At 42.2% G+C, this 18,274-nt stretch overlaps 1 protein-coding gene across 9 annotated transcripts in view; it reads right to left on the reverse strand.

Moving 5' to 3' along the window:
- Positions 1–18,274, reverse strand: part of DENND4A (DENN domain containing 4A) — a 114,651-nt gene that overhangs the window by 87,653 nt on the left and 8,724 nt on the right. For 2 of the 9 annotated variants that reach the window (XM_073304349.1, XM_073304351.1), the window contains exon 1: positions 11,579–11,793. The exons of 3 other annotated variants lie outside the window; for them this stretch is intronic. Coding sequence is in view for 2 of the 6 variants with exons in the window: in XM_073304347.1 (XP_073160448.1) it covers positions 198–253 (56 nt within the window). In the remaining 4 variants the exon portion in view is untranslated. Of the gene's footprint in view, positions 1–197; positions 6,854–11,578; positions 11,794–14,631; positions 14,722–18,274 lie in introns of those variants that run through there. 4 more of the 9 variants (XM_073304347.1, XM_073304354.1, XM_073304350.1 and 1 more) reach the window with 4 other exon arrangements.

Raw genomic sequence — 18,274 nt, forward strand, 5'->3', positions numbered from 1 at the left:
AGCTACAGCATGGAAAACTGCATGCATCCGATGAAGTGAGCTGTAGCTCACGAAAGCTTATGCTCAAATAAATTTGTTAGTCTCTAAGGTGCCCCAAGTCCTCCTTTGCTTTTCACTGCTATTGTTATCCATGCCTGGTGTATTCAAGCTTGCTTGAGTAGGCTAGCCCAGGCACAATTTCTGCTGTGTAGACATACCCATAATTTGATTTCACTTCTTTCACCGTCTTCTGATATCCCAAATGCTCTTTCATTCTATTCGGTGATTTTCTCCTTCCTCTGTAAAGTGTTTCTTTGCACTTATTTTAAAAAGAAAGTGCTTGTTTTGGGCTTGGGTTAATATTCTTTCGAGTGAGAGCAGAAAACTGTAGGAAGAAACTTGTGTATGTTTCAACTCAATCTTTCCATTAAGGAGTAAGGTTTGCCCTGCCTAAGGAATGAGTAAAGAATTCTGCCTCCAGACATGAAGTTTTCAGGACACTTGCAAAGAACAGCAACTACACAAAGCTTCCAGACCACTACTTCACCTGTGGGAAACAAGGCTCAGCGCACTGCCCCCAACATCCCCAAAGGAATTTTCATAAGTAACACTAACATGCAGCTAGCGTAAGCTAATGCCCACGTAGTTAGCATTATCTTTTACTTCATTTCACTCCACCTTGCCTGGCAGGGCACTGACCCCAGGGTATATCTACAAAAGCCTCCTTCGCAGGACTGAGGGAAGGACAAGCATGCAAAGCAGCCGCTCTAATATTCTGCACGGAGATGCACTTGATCCAGGTCACCTCTGCATCCAGTAGCAGAGGGCCAATAAGAGCTCAATTATGTGCATCAAGTCACCCACTCTGAGGCATGTGGGGTACTGAACAGTTAAAATGCAATTTAAACAGATGGATATTTAAAAGATAAACAAATGTGGCTTAATTATAAAACAGAGCATGGAGTACCACATGGGGCCAATGGTAATCAAGATGCATTTTAGAATGAATGTACGCACACTAAATGTAACTACAGGCAGTTTTGGTAACTGCAAATGACCAACTATATGCGTAACTGCTCATTTGTGCTGTTTCTGCAACTGCATGAGCAATCACAATAAACATGCAGGTTACAGCCAGATTCTCAGATCTCATTATGCCCCACGTCAATTAAAAATGGGAAGGGAGGTGATGTAAGTGTCCAATAAGATGAGAGAAACCATACTTTAGGGAATAATTAAGTAAAAGCTTTATCATCTGCAGACCTTAGGTGCAATGGCAGCAGCCTTAAGAAATGGGGGGTGTCAGAGTGCAAACAGCCTCCTGGAGCTTTGATATGTTGGATGGGTCAAACCCCTACCTTTCCCATTGAAGGCTCTGAAAATCAGCAGGGACAGCTTAAAATTAAAAACTTTAAGCAGCCCGCAGTGTACAGAAGCCAGGGTAATATGATCACTACAAATGAAACCAGAGAGATGTGCTGCTGTGTCCTATACATAAGAACGGCCATACCGGGTCAGACTAAAGGTCCAACTAGCCCAGTATTCGGTCTTCAGACAGTGGCCAATGCCAGGTGCTTCAGGGGGAAAGAACAGAACAGTTAATCATCAATCATCCCAGTTTCTGTCAAAACAGCGGCTAGGACACCATCCCTTCCCATCCTAGCTAACAGCCACTGATGGACCTATCCTCCATGAATTTACCTAGTTCTTTTTTGAACCCTGTTAAAGTCTTGGCCTTCACAACACCCTCTGGCAAGGAGTTCCACAGGTTGACTGTGCACTGTGTGAAGAAATACTTGCTTTTGTTTGTTTTAAACCTGCTACCTATTAATTTCATTTGGTGACTCCTAATTCTTGGGTTAAAAGAAGGAGTAAATAACACTTCCTTATTTACTTTCTCCACATCTGTCATGATTTTATACACCTATCATATTCCCCGCCTTAGTCATCTCTTTTCCAAGCTGAAAAGTTCCAGTCTTATTAATCTCTCCTCATATAAAAGCTGTTCCATACTCCTAATCATTTTTGTGGCCCTTTACTTAACCTTTTCCAATTCCTATATATCTTTTTTGAGATGGGGCGACCACACCTGCATGCAGTATTCAAGATGTGGGCATATCATGGATTTATATAGAGGCAATATGATATTTTCTCTTATTATCTATCCCTTTCTTAATGATACCCAACATTTTGTTCGCTTTTTTGACAGCTGCGGCACACTGAGTGGATGTTTTCAGAGAACTATCCACAATGACTCCACGATCTCTCTCTTTAGTAGTAACCACTAATTTAGACCCCATCATTTTATATGTATAGTTGGAATTATGTTTTCCAATGTGCATTACTTTGCATTTAACGACACTGCATTTCATCTGCCATTTTGTTGCCCAGTCACCCAGTTTTGCAAGATCCCTTTATAACTCTTTGCAGTCTGCTTTGGACTTAACTATCTTGAGTAGTTTGGTATCACCTGCAAATTTTGCCACCTCACTGTTCACCCCTTTTTCCAGATCATTTATAAATATGTTGAATAGTACTGGTCCCAGTACAGACCCTTGGGGGACACCACTATTTACCTTTCTCCATTCTGAGAACAGATCATTTATTCCTACCCTTTGTTTCCTATTTTTTAACAGTTACTGATCCATGAGAGGACCTTCCCTCTTTTTCCATGACAGCTAGTTGCAAATAGCCAAATATGTCTGCTGAAGGCCAGCTCTGAGGAAGTTATACATACAACTCTTCGCAGTCTGCTTTGAACTTAACTATCTTGAGTAGGTGGCTTTTACCTATCAGATAGGCTAACAATGAATTCACATTGCCATCCTTCACCACCCCAATGCCTTATTTTCACCCCTATGCACCAGATGGCTTGTCCCTGACTTCCTTATGTACCTAACACCCTTTCACTATGCACTGTCCACATTTGCTTTTTTCTTAAAATTTCCTACAGTTGGACTACATTGCTGCAGCTCCACAAGTGGTAGCAATAGGGAGAAGTACCAACACAGACAGAGCTCAGATGGCCACTGTTTGTTTTTAAACCACTATACTGTATAGGTCTCCTCTGAGCAGGTGTCCAGCCTACACTAAGCTCCCTCCTCCCTAATGCTGAACTGGAGGTGGAGCTGCAGGAAATTTTAAGAAATACGTTAGTATACAAAGAGCCAGTGAGTACACTGACAAGCCTGTGTGTCAAGTTGTGTGCAGCTCTGTAGGACATTTCTGCACCCCAGCAGAGTACATAACAGTCCAGGCTGTGGGAATGTGTGAAAGGTGGCCTGCATGCTTGAATGTCACATAAAATGAGTTCAGATCCAACCTCGACTTAATCCAAACCAAAGTTCAGAGGTAAAGCTGGTTAACATTTTTCAAATGAAACTTTGTTAAAAAAATTTAAAGAAGGGAAGAAAAGCACTGTACTTTTTGGTTTTCCTTTTAGTCCCTTTTTCAGGGGCAAAATGGACAAAAGAGAAAAGGAAAGTGTGAGGAAGAGGGGGGAACCCCATACCCCAAGTTTTCAAAACTAAGAACTCAATTTTTTTCAATGTTCTAATCCTGTAAAACAGATTTTGCGGGGGAGGGGGTGCAAAAAGACTGAAAATGTCTGCCATTTTCCACTCAGCTCTATCGGGAGGTGCATGTGAGGGTTGAAATACAAAGTCTGTTTTGGCCAATCTCTTATTTTCAGTTTAGCAGCTCAGTTACAGGCAAAAATTTGCATGTGTTTTTTATCTTCTGTATTTTTCAATGCACACTGCCCGGAACTTAAATTCACCCGACACCTTCGAGCCAGAAGCAGAAGTAAACATATACAACAAGGAAAATATACGCAATGTCCAGAGTCAAAGCTGTAGTGGAAAACGCACCCTCCAAACACTTAATGAATGTGAACACACTTCCTAAAATTTAACTAAGTACCCCTTCATCATTCTCCATCTTTGGCCAAGAATAGTGATCTTCTGAGTGTGTTCTTTAAAAGTGATCCAACGGTAGGAAATTGGTGAAAAATCAAAAGGAAACAGTCCTTCTGTAAGGGCTTCCTTCCCTGGCCTGAGTAAGAGCTCAGCATGCAGTCTGACTACAGGATTGCACACTAATTTAGCAGAACACTTTGTTTCTACATATAGGTTTGGTTAGCATGACTGTAGTAGGGATCTAATTACTTTTGCACTTGCAGTATTTGAAAAGTGGTTGTTGTTCCCCCCCAGCCTTAAGTTTATACAATTATACAGTAAAAGCTGCCTACTTATGTAAACTGACACAGCTCAGAATCTGATCCAGTCACACAACTGTGATTTCAGAATAATTCCATTGGAAGCAATGAGCTCATTCTGAACTTACAGAAGCATAACCAAGATCAGAATCTGACCCAACAGTCATCTTCTGCTTATTTGTATAAGTTTGTTTCAGCAAAAGGGGGTTTCCCTCTGACTTTTTTTTTTATTTACATACAAATTAATCTAATTTCATACCTTACACTTATTGCTGGGCTATTTCTAGCAGCGCTGTGACATGGGCAGTGTAGACATGCTTTATCACCAGGGGAGAGCGCTCCTTGGCAACAAAAAAAAACCCACCCATCCACTGAATGCATCCGATGAAGTGAGCTGTAGCTCACGAAAGCTTATGCTCAAATAAATTTGTTAGTCTCTAAGGTGCCACAAGTACTCCTTTTCTGTTTACAACAGCAAAGAATCAGAACAGAAAACTTGGAGGAAAAGTTGGATAAGGATAGACATAAACTTGCCCATTGTTACAGCTGTATCCTGTTCATTTTCCTCGCACACTCCATTCTCACCTCATTAGTACTAACTCCCTTTCCCCCTCTCCTTCGCCTACCCTTGGCTTCATGCTCTTTAGCTCCTCCCTTAACTCTCAACCCCATGCTGGAAAGGACACCTCCCTTCTTTCAAAAAGCAGCCTTCCTTTCATCTGAAAAAGAATCCCTTTTCTGAACCCTGCCATTGAGCTCCATCCTCCTAACCATTTCTGCACCCCATTGTATATGAATTATGTAGAGTATTACTTATGTCTGAGCAACGTGTATGCAGGCCCCGGACATTGTATTATGAGACACTTATCACTTCCATAAAATATAGCTTGTGGTGGGCTGGTATGGGAAATATTGAACCAAAAAACACCTTCTCTCCCCAAAAAGAGTAGAGAGGCAAATGTATTCTCTATGTAACAATTTGTGGTAAAATGTGTTTAAAATATTAGGGCCATTCTTCACCTCCAGGAAGAGAGCAAATTCTGGACCCAGATAGAAAAATGTTTTCACCAAGAGTCAGAAAAACAAATAATAGTTACAAGGAGTCTGGAAAGGTAAATCACCTACTAAATAATGGGACAGTGACTGGTATTATTTATTGCAAGTACATCTTGGGTTGGGGTAGAAAATGAGCTATTAAAGAGGGCAGAATCAGTTTTGGGAAGTAAGGTGTAAAACATCACATTTGAAATCATATTAGTTAGGGCAAGTACCTTGATATGTAGATGAGGGTGGGTTTCTTTTAAAGATTACCATTAGGCCTCACTCCACCCTATACCCAACCTTTTGCTTTTGTCACATGAATTATTATCAATCATGTTTATTACAATAGTGCCTCAGGACCAACCAGAAATGCCCCCCCCGACTGTATTAGTAATCTGCTTTGTTCTATTTATTACCCCTTTTACCACTTAAAATCTGCCTTTTATAGCTAATAAAATTTGTTTTGTTTATTATTAAACCCAGTTTCTGTAATTTCTAACGGGGCGGGTGGGGGGGGGGAGACAAGAAGTGTGCATAGCTCTCTCCACATTGAGGGAGAGGGTGAATTTCAGAATATATCTTTGGGTCTGTATTCCAAGGGAGGTGGACATCCGAGTGCTGGAGGAAGTCTCTTAAGCTGAGTTTTCCCAAAGCTGATCGCAGCTGGGTGTGGCCCTGCCTGAGTGTATTAGAGGAGGTTTTAAGAGCCTGGCTCAGCAAGACAGGTTAAAGGGGGCCCATGCTGGCAGAACAGGTAGACTCAGTGGTATCTCAGCACACCAGGTGGCTTCCCAAGGGGTCCAACCTGTCACATATATCTTACTCAAATCCCTCTTAAAATCTACTTCTTCCATCAGGCAGAAAACTGTGCATTAATATCACTATTGCTAATAGTAAGTGGCACCATAGGACAGAGAAAAGAAACTCATTTCAATCCACTATCCTGTATTGTCATCTTTATAGGTGTGGTGTTAATTTTAAGGGTGGGCACTTGTAGGGTACACGCATTTAAGTTAACAGGATTTGTCTGACCACACTATTTTAGAATTCTTTTTACAAAATTAGTTGTTACATTTCCTTAATATTGTTTTACTAAAAACATGCATCAGTAAACAACTACACATTGTCATTCCAAAAGTTTGTTAAAACTTGTTATAGAAATCCTAGGAAAAGCTATGTACTGTTAGAAACTCAGAGTTTATTCCATCCTGACATGAAACTACTGAAAGTATTATAGCTTCACTTAGGCACCTCTCGCACCCACAAAGCTGGACAATCTCCAGTGCAGCAATATATTTTGGGCTCAATTTGAGGGGTATGTAACAAGAGAAAAAGATCAGAGAAAGGCAATGCCCATTTACTTAAAGAGAAGCACCTACTTCAACTGAATGTCAAAAGGAGCACTCATGCTAATCCCTCCTGTTGAAAGGCTGTGGAGCATTTACATCCACCCAATAGGGAAATGAGCTGGAGTTGCAGAAACCAAAAAAACTCTTTCCATAATGAATGGATGAGGAATCCTAAAGATCACATCAGGGTCAACAGCAACCACACTTATGGCAAAAGGCAGCTATCATTAATAAAGTGAAAGTTGTTTTTTAAAGGCAAGCCCTAACAGCACTCCTGAAAAAGGACAGGTGGGATATATCTGAATTTAAGGGCAAGCCTACACTGCAAAATTAAGTCGACTTAAGTTACACCAACGTACAGCCACCACAGTAATTAAATTGCTTTTGCATGTCCAACTTTGCTTCTGGCGTTGGCAGTGCGCACCCTCACCAGGAGCACCTGAACAGATTTAACTGTCAGTATGGTTCATTGTGGAATGGCTTCTGAAAGGCAGCAAACACTTGATGTAAGCAACACAGTGTCTACACTCACACTGTGTCGACCTAATTACACTGACCTAAGCATTACATCTCTCTCAGCAGTGGTGTTATTAAGTCGGTGTAGTGGGAAGTTACGTTGGTTGGAACTACATTTTACTGTAGACGCTTAGAGACTTAGGTTGACATAATCTGCCTAATGTTGACCTAACTCTGTAGTGCAGACCAGGCCAAAATTCAGAGGTATTTGACACATTTACTAGACACCTGGGCCCAGATTTTCAGGAATGTTCAGCTCACATTTAATTATCTAAATGAACCAGCTGTTTTTGAGAGAGAATATAATTTAGGATTTTGTTTGTAAATGAATTAAGGAGCAAGCAAGTTGCAATCAGGTTCCCTGAAAGGTGTGTCCTTAAGATAGCGCAGACAAGGCTTTAGACTCTGGAGATCTTTGACAGGGTGGCACAGAGAAGTTTGCACTGCTGGTGCTGCAGCTGCTCTATGGATAACTAAAACTGTAGACTCCAATACTGTGATAAATTACAATCAATGCCTTAAGTGCACACTTTGAAAAGTGCTGAGAGAAGTAAAGCATATGAAAATATTGTGTTCTATTAAGAAATCTCAACGCATTTTTCAAACATTAATAAAACTTCACAACACCCCTGTAAAGCAGATATTATCCCCAATATTACATATAGGGAAAAAATGAAAGGAGCTGAAGTGCTGTTGTCTAAAGCCACCCAGAAAGACTATGGCAGAGTTGGGAGGGAAGGGGGGAAAATAATACCTATGGCTTAGTCCTTTGCTTTATACCAAAGCATCATCCTTTTCTATGCCAGCATAACCTAATCTTTCTTCAGAAATGTTACCTCTCCCTATTGGCTTATAAATCAGCATTGAGGTAAACAGACTGTGGTTTTAGTAGACTTTTTGACAGAAATTGTGACATTTTCCATGTTGAGATACCAAGTCTTCTCATCATAATCAGTTATTTTTAAAACTGGCAATCCTAATTATTTTAAGGAATAGAAAGTATTTTATTTGAGCACCACCACTTATTCAAAATCCTGGTTTCTTAGAAAAACCAAGTGGATCATAACAAGTCATGCAACTTTTAAAGACTGAAATAATTTGCAAAAATAGGGTATCTGGACAATTCTTCTGAAATTTTCCTTTCTTGAAGAAATTTATCAATTTTCCTACCCTCCCAAAATACATCAGAACAGATATCTAAAAATCCATGTTCACAGGGCAGTAGAAGTTATTCTACTTAAATGCCCTCCTATGTCAAACAGGAAGATATTAGGAAACTACTATTTTGCTACTGGGAGCTAATCCATTGTATCTGAACACATATTACATCATATTTTTCTTTTTTATTAGACCTGACTTAAGTTGTGCAATCTGTTTTAACCTCCAACTTTTCAAAAGCATGCTGCCACTGTGCTTATAAATATGTTCACAGCAGAGTGAATAAGTGGGCATCTAACAAAACAGAAGATTTTCTGTACGTATTAGTTTCACTAGTTAGCAGAAGTCCTTTCAGAATCTTTCTACTTTGTGAAGCATACCAATGTAACTTTCTCCGTGGATTACATTGGCTTCTGTAGCTACTGTTTTATGAAGTATTACAACTTGTTCTGACTTGCAAAAGAAGTTCCAATTCTCAACAAATATATGTAAAGGGAATGGAAGAGGAGAGATTTTCTACATTTTCAGTATAATATTTGTTATAACGTCAGATTTCAATTTTAGAAACCTATTAATCCAATTACAATTATTCAAATTAACCACATAACATTCAGACTAGAAAATGTGCATATAGATGAATCAGTCAGATAAACTATCTCACCCTGCAGCACAAATGCATGCTATGGTAAAGAAATTGTTTAATGTATTTAATTGTGGTAGCTCATGTCAAAATGGTGGTGGCCACAGTTTGCAGTGGAAAAGTGATGTAGGACGAAAGCATTTAGAACTTTCCCTGGTGTACCTTTAATATATTCACCACAGTAACAACAAGAATGAACTGGGGCCCCTATCCTCTCCAGAAAAAGAAAGAATGGTAGGCGAGACATGTGTGTTTGCTGCCTAGTAATTATTTTAGAACAGAAAAATTGTCCCCCAGTGCCCAATGCTATCACTAGGTCAGCTACACCAGTGGGAGCCCTAGTGTAGACAAGGCTCTGTCAATTGTGACAAGAATAAAAGTGTCAAAAGCTAAGTCTACTCAGATATAGAATTTATATCTATTACCTTCACACAGACAGAAATTGCCCCAGAGATGTTTATATAATCACAAATTGAAGAGCAAGTAGTCTGCAAGAATGTTGAAGTGTGGTTGATACTACAAAAGTAACCCAAGAACTCCAGCATATGAATCTTCTTAATATAGAAGTATTTACCAACAAATAATTGTTACTTTTGAATTAATACTGAACAAGAAAACCACAAATTGTTCTGGTCCTATAGTAAGCCAGAAAACCTTGTCCACACTAGTTTCCAGTAAGTGGATACTGTCGTAACCTGATTAGACTCCTTTAGATAAAATTTGCTCCAAAGGGAGTGGAAGCTCCTCAGCACCTTTGCAGAAGATTCCTCACATCAGTGGGCTCTTAAATTTCACACTACACTATTAAATTAATGATTAAAAGATGTGCATAGTAAAAACTCTAATAATCGGAAACCATGCAAAGGCTGTAGGTTGGATTATCCTATTTTGCCCTTCGTATCTCTTTGCAGACTATGTGATTCTTTGCATGAACTGGACACAAAAGCTTTAAGGCTCTGTTTCCTATAAATAAATAGGAAGTCAATGCCAGGAATCATAAACAGCCCAATGAAACCTGAATGTGTTTAGAGGGACTAAGCAAGGAAACAGTTCAGTTTTCACATTTATTTTACAATAAGACTATACTGAATGCATCCGATGAAGTGAGCTGTAGCTCACAAAAGCTTATGCTCAAATAAATTTGTTAGTCTCTAAGGTGCCACAAGTACTCCTTTTCTTTTTACTCCCTATTAGTTGACTGATTTTCAGCTGCATGACTCTGAACACATATAGGTTAAAAGATTGTTGCAAGGCTGGACTGCACATCCAATACACAAACCAAAGTTCACTCATGTACTTCCCAACCCCTTTCTTGGCTAGACTGATTCAAATAGTTTCCCTAAACCAGAGTACCTAATAGCAATGATTAAACACAGAAATATTTAATAGTTCAAAAAGTGAAAGATTGTACATTTTATTTTTGACAGAAAACTCTGGCTGAGCAACAGTTCAAGAAGAAATTGTAAAATGAAGTAAAAAGCTGTCCAAAACATTACTCTTCTAGTCAGTTTAATGTAAACATTAAACGTCAGAACTAACTGCCAAGTCTACATCTCCTAATTTCCTTTTTAAACAGACACATATTGGGGTGCTGAGACCCAGTGCATACTTTAAACAGAATTTGAGATTAGCCCTGGCTCAAAGCCATCAAAATAACTAACAATCCATTAAACATTTTTAGCATGTGGCCCACTGAGTCTATAGTAAATTCTGACTTACCACAGTACAAAAAATCTCAGGGCTCTAGAGACTTTTTTTTACTATGACATTGGATGTGTTGCACTAATCCAGCAAAACTGCTATGTAACCAAGGGGGAATCATTGGGGGGAGGGGGGAATATTATATATCTATGTTTGTAATCCCCATTAGCTATCTACTAAAGTGAATGGGAATTTACAGATGCAGTGAACAAAAATCTCAACCCATTTCTTCCTCTGCAGCTGCCCAACGCCAGGTCTGCTGGTCCTGCCCTGCGTTTGTAACATGGCAGGTCAGCAGAAGCTCAGACTCAACCTGCACACGCGACCTCCAGCAGCAGGGGATCACGGCCCCTGCGTCTGTCTACACAGCTGCGTTACACCAGGGCCATTTTAACGCCCGTTAGGGAAGTCACACGCCGGTCCCCATCAGACGGCGCTGCGGCCGCGCAGCCCGACACCCCCTCACCCCCCAGCTCCCCGGGGCGCAGCAGCCCGAGCCGCCCAGCCCACGTTTGCACCATCTGGCCGGGAATGGCCCGGAGACCAGGAATACCGAAGGAACGCCTTGCTGGGTGCACCAAATCGGCCGCAGCTAACGGAGCGGCACCACTTCCCTTCGGTCGGGCGCGGGATACACACAGACGCCTCCAAGCCACCCCCCCCCGTTCACGCCTGGGAACCCCCCGGACCGCAGCGGCGGCGGGATCTAGGGCACCCCCCGTCGATAGCCCTAACGCCAGGGAGGGGGCCGGACATACTCGCGTATCGCCGCCTGCCCTAGGGCTGCAGCCCAGTCATGCCGCCCAGGGTGGCCCCCTCCCCGTCGCCACGCCGGCTCCCTCGGGGGCTGCTGCCCGCCCCACCGACACGGCCCCCGCTGCCCCGGCCCTGGGATAGCGCCCCACGGTGGCGGAGACGACCCCCCCCCCCGACGGTGACAGCTCCGCACGTTACCCCCGCCGGCGCGGCGCGGCTCACCTCAGGCCGGCGCTGCGCTCCCTCCTCCTCCCCCCGCCCTGCGCGACGGAGAGAGCGAGCGCGTCGCGAGCCAGTCCCGGCGCCCTTAGCTCATCCTAACGGGAGCCCGAGCCGCCGTCTCGCCCGCCCGCCCGCGCGCGTGGGTGTCTCAGGCGGGATCCCCCTTCCCCTCAGCACCGCCTCCTGCCGCCGCCATCTTGCCTGGCTGGAGGGAGGGGGGCGGCCTCCTTGAGGGGAGCCAGACCGGAGCTCACGCGGGGCCCGCCGGCTGTCGCTGGAGGGCTGCCCTCGGCTCCCCTCCCCGCCGCACGGGGCGAGAGCCAGGTTCAAAGGAGGGAAGCAGCGCCCCAAACCTTCCCTCGCCCCGCGAGGAGTGGCCCCTTCCCCCCCCCCACTTCCAGGGCAAGCTGTGCCCCCTGCCGCTCCCCACGGCCTGGGGCCCCCCATCCACATAAGGACACATCTTCTAGCGCAGGGGTAGGCAGACCGCAGGGGCTCAGAGAACCAACTTAAGGATCAACAGTACCCAGAAGAGCTACAGTCCTGTGAATTCACACTAAATGAAACACTAGTACTATAGACTCAGATTTAAACACCATGACAGGGGAACTATTTAGTTTGTATATCCATGTATATTACACTTACAATAATACTTGGCCAGTCAACTGTATCAACTACAATTGGTTAGTAACACAATAAAACATCCTGAGTGCTAATAATTAAGTCAGGCTGTTTTAATATCATATTTTGCAAAGAACAGGAGACCATAAAGCCAAAGTTCTCAAACTAGGGGGTCATGAGGTTATTATGGGGGGGGGGTCACAAGCGGTCAGCCTCCATCCCTAACCCTGTTTTGCCTCCAGCATTTATAATGGTGTTAAATATATAAAAAAGTGTTTTTAATTTATAAGGAGGGGTCACACTCAGAGGCTTGCTATATGAAAGGGGTCACCAGTACAAAAGTTTGAGAATCACTGCCTTAAAGAGCTACTTGCAGCTCAGGTACCTCAAAGTCTGAGTATCAGTGGCCTAGCTGATGCAGTGAGAGCCCCTGCCCTGTTACCAGGCCACTTCAGAGAAGTTTGGGGCTCATCAGTTGTAAAGTCAAGTCTATAGCTATATATAGTTCTCTATATACTGCCCTGCTCCTTGAAGAGTCTACGCCCACTTTGTCTGTGCTCTGTGGAAAATACTGGCTAGTTTTTACACATTTCTGGGTTTAAGAGTGCATGGGGCAGGGACCAGGAGAAGGTGATAAGAATCAATCTTAAATTCGCCTGAGACTTACTTCACCTTTAAAAGCATCCCACCCTTTCCTCATCATTCCACTATCTGCATCATTAGATTAGTAGAACCTTCCTACAGCTGAACACATCAACAATAAAAGCAGAGGCTTCTGGTACCACAGACCAGATATTAATGGCTCAGGGACAAGTAACCTCCCCTCTGTCCCAGCTCACTTACAAGAGAGGTCAGGACAATTATACCCTGAAATTTCACCCCAGAAAGACACTTTATGTACAGATTTCAGAGTAGCAGCCGTGTTAGTCTGTATTCGCAAAAAGAAAAGGAGTACTTGTGGCACCTTAGAGACTAACAAATTTATTTGAGCATAAGCTTTCGTGAGCTAGAGCTCGCTTCGTCGGATGCATTCAGTGGATGCATCCGATGAAGTGAGCTGTAGCTCACGAAAGCTTATGCTCAAATAAATTTGTTAGTCTCTAAGGTGCCACAAGTACTCCCTTTCTTTTTATGTAGACAACTAGAATTCTACTAGTGCTGTAGAGTCAAATGGGTTTGAGGAAGCTTTCACATAGTAGTCATGAATGCTATAGTAAGACAAGATGCTTTTCCCATTGCCCTACCTCTATTTATAGTCCTTGAATATAGAAGGTAGAGAAAGTTTCTTCATAGAAGCATACCTCACTCAACTTCAACACAAATTTCCCAATTCCTGCCCACGGTATCAGGGACCCCAACAGAACTAGTAGTAGTTCTTCTGGTTAGTCCCCAATGGAATTGCAAATGCTTTCTCAACAAAATTGCAGCAAGGCCTGGGGCAGAAAAACAAAACAAAACAGTCTCTCCCGTGTGGGAACAGAGGTCTTCAGGATCAAGTGATTCGGATAGATAGCTACACAGCTGACTATACTACTGAAGTTTTACATATGTTCTCTCCAACACAAAGATCTAAGCCTCTGAACAACACAAATGTTGTATATGAGTCTTCATTGTCCAACCAGTTTCTTTCACCAAGCCCCTTCCAAGTCAACAGACTTGCAACTATACTTTAAGAAAAATACATGACAACATTTAAAATATGACTTATTGATCATTTCCCTGAATCCTATTTCTAAGGCCCCACATAGACAGCTGCTTCTTTCTTGTAAGAGATCTAATAAGATCGTCTCTAGCCCCAGAAGTGTTTATTGTGGCTTCTGAACTGTAGCACCTTTGAGACTAACAAATTTATTTGAGCATGAGCTTTCGTGAGCTACAGCTCACTTCATTGGATGGATACCGTGGAAAATACAGTGGGGAGATTTATATACATAGAGCATGAAACAATGGGTGTTACCATACACACTGTAATGAGAGTGATCACTTAAGGTGAGCTATTACCAGCAGGAGAGCGGGGGGAGCTGTAGCTCACAAAAGCTTATGCTCAAATAAATTTGTTAGTCGCTAAGGTGCCACAAGTCCTCCTTTTCTTTTTGCGAATACAGACTAACACGGCTGCTACTCTGAAACCTACTATATGGTGAAACCAATCCGCACCTAATCAGGTGTCAGCTTTCTTCAATACACATGAACAAGCAGCCAGAGAACCAGTCTTTGCAGTCTTAACAGCCCACATAGATTGTTATATCAAAAGTATAAAAGAATAGACACTGACATTGTTCAATTCTAAAGAGTGTAATAAATCCTTGTTTTGAGCAAGGAATACAAAACACCAGCTACCTGCACAGCCTCACCATAAAGACCTTTTAGGGCCTCTTCTAGACACAATGATCCAGGCCTATGGAGTCAATGGAAGTTAGGAGCCTACATACCTCTGAGGATCTGGGCCAATGGGACAAACTAAGACATCTATATCTAAAGCCCCTTGTAGTTTGCTGCAAACTGGATGAACGTTCTGCAGCAAGGTCCTCAGACTCTGTAGTGCTCTGGTGAAAATTCTTCAAAATTCTGTAGTGGATTAAGATATATTTTAATAATAGAAATGTTTATTTAATTAAATATGGACATGAATAACACAATGTATGCAGTTACCTATGTTACTTATTTTGATAATACATTGACTATTTTATGCTATCTGTACACGCTGAGTTTTCAATGTAGTGTCATCTTCAGGTTTCAGTTAACACCTGATTGGGATTAATGGAGCAGTTCACACCTCTCAGAGCTATTTTTTCAGGCTTTCTGCATTCATGCAGACCATCTCTGCATTGATTCACATCTGGATCACCTCTTTGAGGTTGTCTGCACAACCACTAGTAGAAATTTATATTTGTAATGAAAGCTGAGATTCTGAAGACAATTCTTTAGCAAGGGGAAGATTCTATGGGTAATTTTGTTGTCCCTAGTCTCTGTCTGCCAGAAGCTGGGAATGGGCAACAGAGGATGGATCACTTGATGATTATCTGCTCTGTTCATTCCCTCTGGGGCACATGGCATTGGCCACTGTCAGAAGACAGGATATTGGGCTAGATTGGTCTGACCCAGTATGTCCATTCTTATGTTCTTATACATCTTGGAGCCCCCGCTAAGTGGAGCAGGACCCCATTGTGCAAGGCAGCATACAAATACAGTGTACACTGATCACTCCACTCAGCTCCAACCTGCTCTCTGACTTTGACCCACCTGCCACACCCAAATAAATTGGTTAGTCTCTAAGGTGCCACTAGTACTCCTTTTCTTTTTGCGAATACAGACTAACACGGCTGCTACTCTGAAACTCACTTCTTAGTCAGTCAGTCAGGGTACCCTCAGATCTGCCCAAGCTCTTTGCTACAACAATTTAGTCTTTTACTCATATAGTCCTAGGTACTCAGAATATTCTCCCTCCCTCTGAGCCATCAAGTCATCTCTCCCACCTTAAAACTAGCCTTAAAAACTTTTCTGTTTGGCTTGTCATTGACTTTCTCTACAAAGCCTTGTGTAATGCCACATGTGAAGACAATGAGTATAATACTGTATTTGTAACAATGATAATCAGAACCAGTGAGCAGAGTTACTGTACTGGCAGAGACATATTTACTGTGTACATGGCTCTTGTAGGCTCATTACACAGAAGTGATTTGTTAGTCAGTTGTGCAAAGCCCTTCCCTTCAGCAGAACATTAGAGAACTCTAGGGAAAACTCCTGGAATTTCCTTTAGCCAGATCTTGCCCCCACATGAAATCTGATGCAAAGTTCATTGAGTCATTAGGTCCCTTACCACTTATTCCAGTGAGTTTTGGACTATGTTCTTACTGTGCATAGTAAGTAAATTGGGCAGTCAACAATCGCCACATACTGTAAGTGGGCTGGCAACATGAGTGCCTAAAGTGGTAATATTTAGTCCTGCCATGAATGCAGGGGACTTCACTAGATGACCTCTTGAGGTCTCTTCCAGTCCTACAATTGTATGATTCTGCAGCCTCTGCATTTCAGATTCTGAAATATTGGGTGGTGCCTCATCAGTCATATTTAGAGTTCTCAACAGGGTAGCCAGGGAATTTCTATGAGCCAGCAGCCACAGAACCATTTCTTGTCCATGCTACAAACCAAAATTTCTAACTTGTGGTTTTAAAGTCATTTTCAGAGCATGGACTTTATTTTAAGTGAATTTTACACATGGGTGAACTGCAGCGAGACAGAGGCTAAGTGGCAGATGGTCAGTGGAAGAGCCAAGAATACAACCGAGAATTCACGAGTGCCAGTATCCTGCTTTAAAAATCTTTATCCCAGTGTTGTGAGGCTTAACTACTTAATCTTTGTGATGGGTTTAAAAGGTGCTAAGAATGCACATTATTATTATTACTACTATTACTTCCTTATAGAAATTGTTTTTTTAACTCGCATGGCTACTTCAGTTTTTTTAACCAGGAACTTCGGGGCCTTATTCTGGTTACACTCACACCGGTTTTACTCCTGTGGAATTCAACTGGTTCTGGTATATATACTCCTGATATACATGGATGTGAAAGGAGAATCAGGTTCCAATATGTTGAAACAAACAAACAAACAAACAAAACCTGACAGAACTTCTTTTTAAAAGGTGTGATATATCCATAACCTTGGAAAAAATAACTATAAAGATAATGATAATGGATAATTATAAAACTTGTAACTGACAAAACAACATTCTGCATTTCAGATGATAAATTACCGTACTCTTGCCAGTAATCCACTTGCAATACAATAATGTATCTCCATCTTGAGGGTTATGCAATGAAATGAAGGTTTTGGCAAACTATATTCATACTGAAAGTTGGGCAGCAATTTCATGAAGAATTTTTAAAAAATAAGCCTGTTTGAAAATTTGGCATTGAACCCCTTTGACTTTCCCTGCTTGGAATGATTAAACTTTAGCAGGGGGTACAAAATAAAGTATTTAAACGTTATGATGTGGCAGTAGACTGGTGCAATCACCCTTCCCTTGGTTGCTCCCAATGCAGTCTTTCTGAAAGGCTTTTAAACTGCAGGGACACTCACTACCTATAAATGATAAAAGAGGCTATAGTATAGACTATTGTGCATGCAAAAAAAAAAAAAAAAAAAAAGATTTCGAACACTTCTCCAGATCTGGAAAGTGCTACGGCAGCTAAAAATGTGAAGAAATTAAGCAAACACAGGGTCTGATCCAAAAGCCACTGCAGTCAATGGAAAGTCTCCCACTGATTTCAATAGGCTTTGGATCATAGCCATGCGGTTAAGACCATTTATGACATGAACCAGTTGATTCACAAAAGCAAAAATTTCTGCCTTCAGTGACACTTCTCTTGCCCCTGATTGCTGTGCAATTTGCATAAAGGTAAAGGTGCAGAATATTGCCCCAGATGAGCAAGGGTGACACTCACCCTACTGCATAGGGATGTTGTGTGCTAAAATAATGAGAACCAGCAGCTGAACCAACACTCTGGTCATCCAATTAGTCCCACCCCCATGCATCCCAAGAGGGCCTGACTGAGGGAAGGAGTGGCTAATTACTAGATCAGCCTGAGCTAGGGGGACGTAAGGAGATAATTAGCCCATTAACTAGATGAGTAGAAAAGGAACACAGGAAGGATGAACACAGGAGAGTAGGGAGCGAATAGTTAGTTAGGAGAGATCTTTGAATGGAGGGATTTCTTCCCCTCTGGTACAAGGGGATGATAATTATATGTCACTGTAAATAGCCTTGTTGCATTGGACTGTAAAAGGGCGGTGGCTGATATAACACAAATAAGGTACACAGCAATCATAACAAAGTGGAGGTGTCAGAGCCATTTGTGCAGGAAGACAGGAGTGGAGGACTATGCCCTGTCACTAGAGAATACAAGGCCTGCTCCACCATTTAGTTTGTCAGGGTTTGGCCCTCCAGTCACTGAACTCCGTGGTTGTGTTTGCTTGAGTAAAATGAGCAGATGTGTCCCCTTGTGAAAAGATTGCCTCAGCAAGGCTTTCTGTGGCGTACTGATGCAGGACTTCAGCCAGTAAAGGAGGCCACAG

The sequence above is a fragment of the Lepidochelys kempii genome, chromosome 10 (assembly GCF_965140265.1).
Source record: "Lepidochelys kempii isolate rLepKem1 chromosome 10, rLepKem1.hap2, whole genome shotgun sequence".
Classification (NCBI taxonomy): Eukaryota; Metazoa; Chordata; order Testudines; family Cheloniidae; genus Lepidochelys; species Lepidochelys kempii.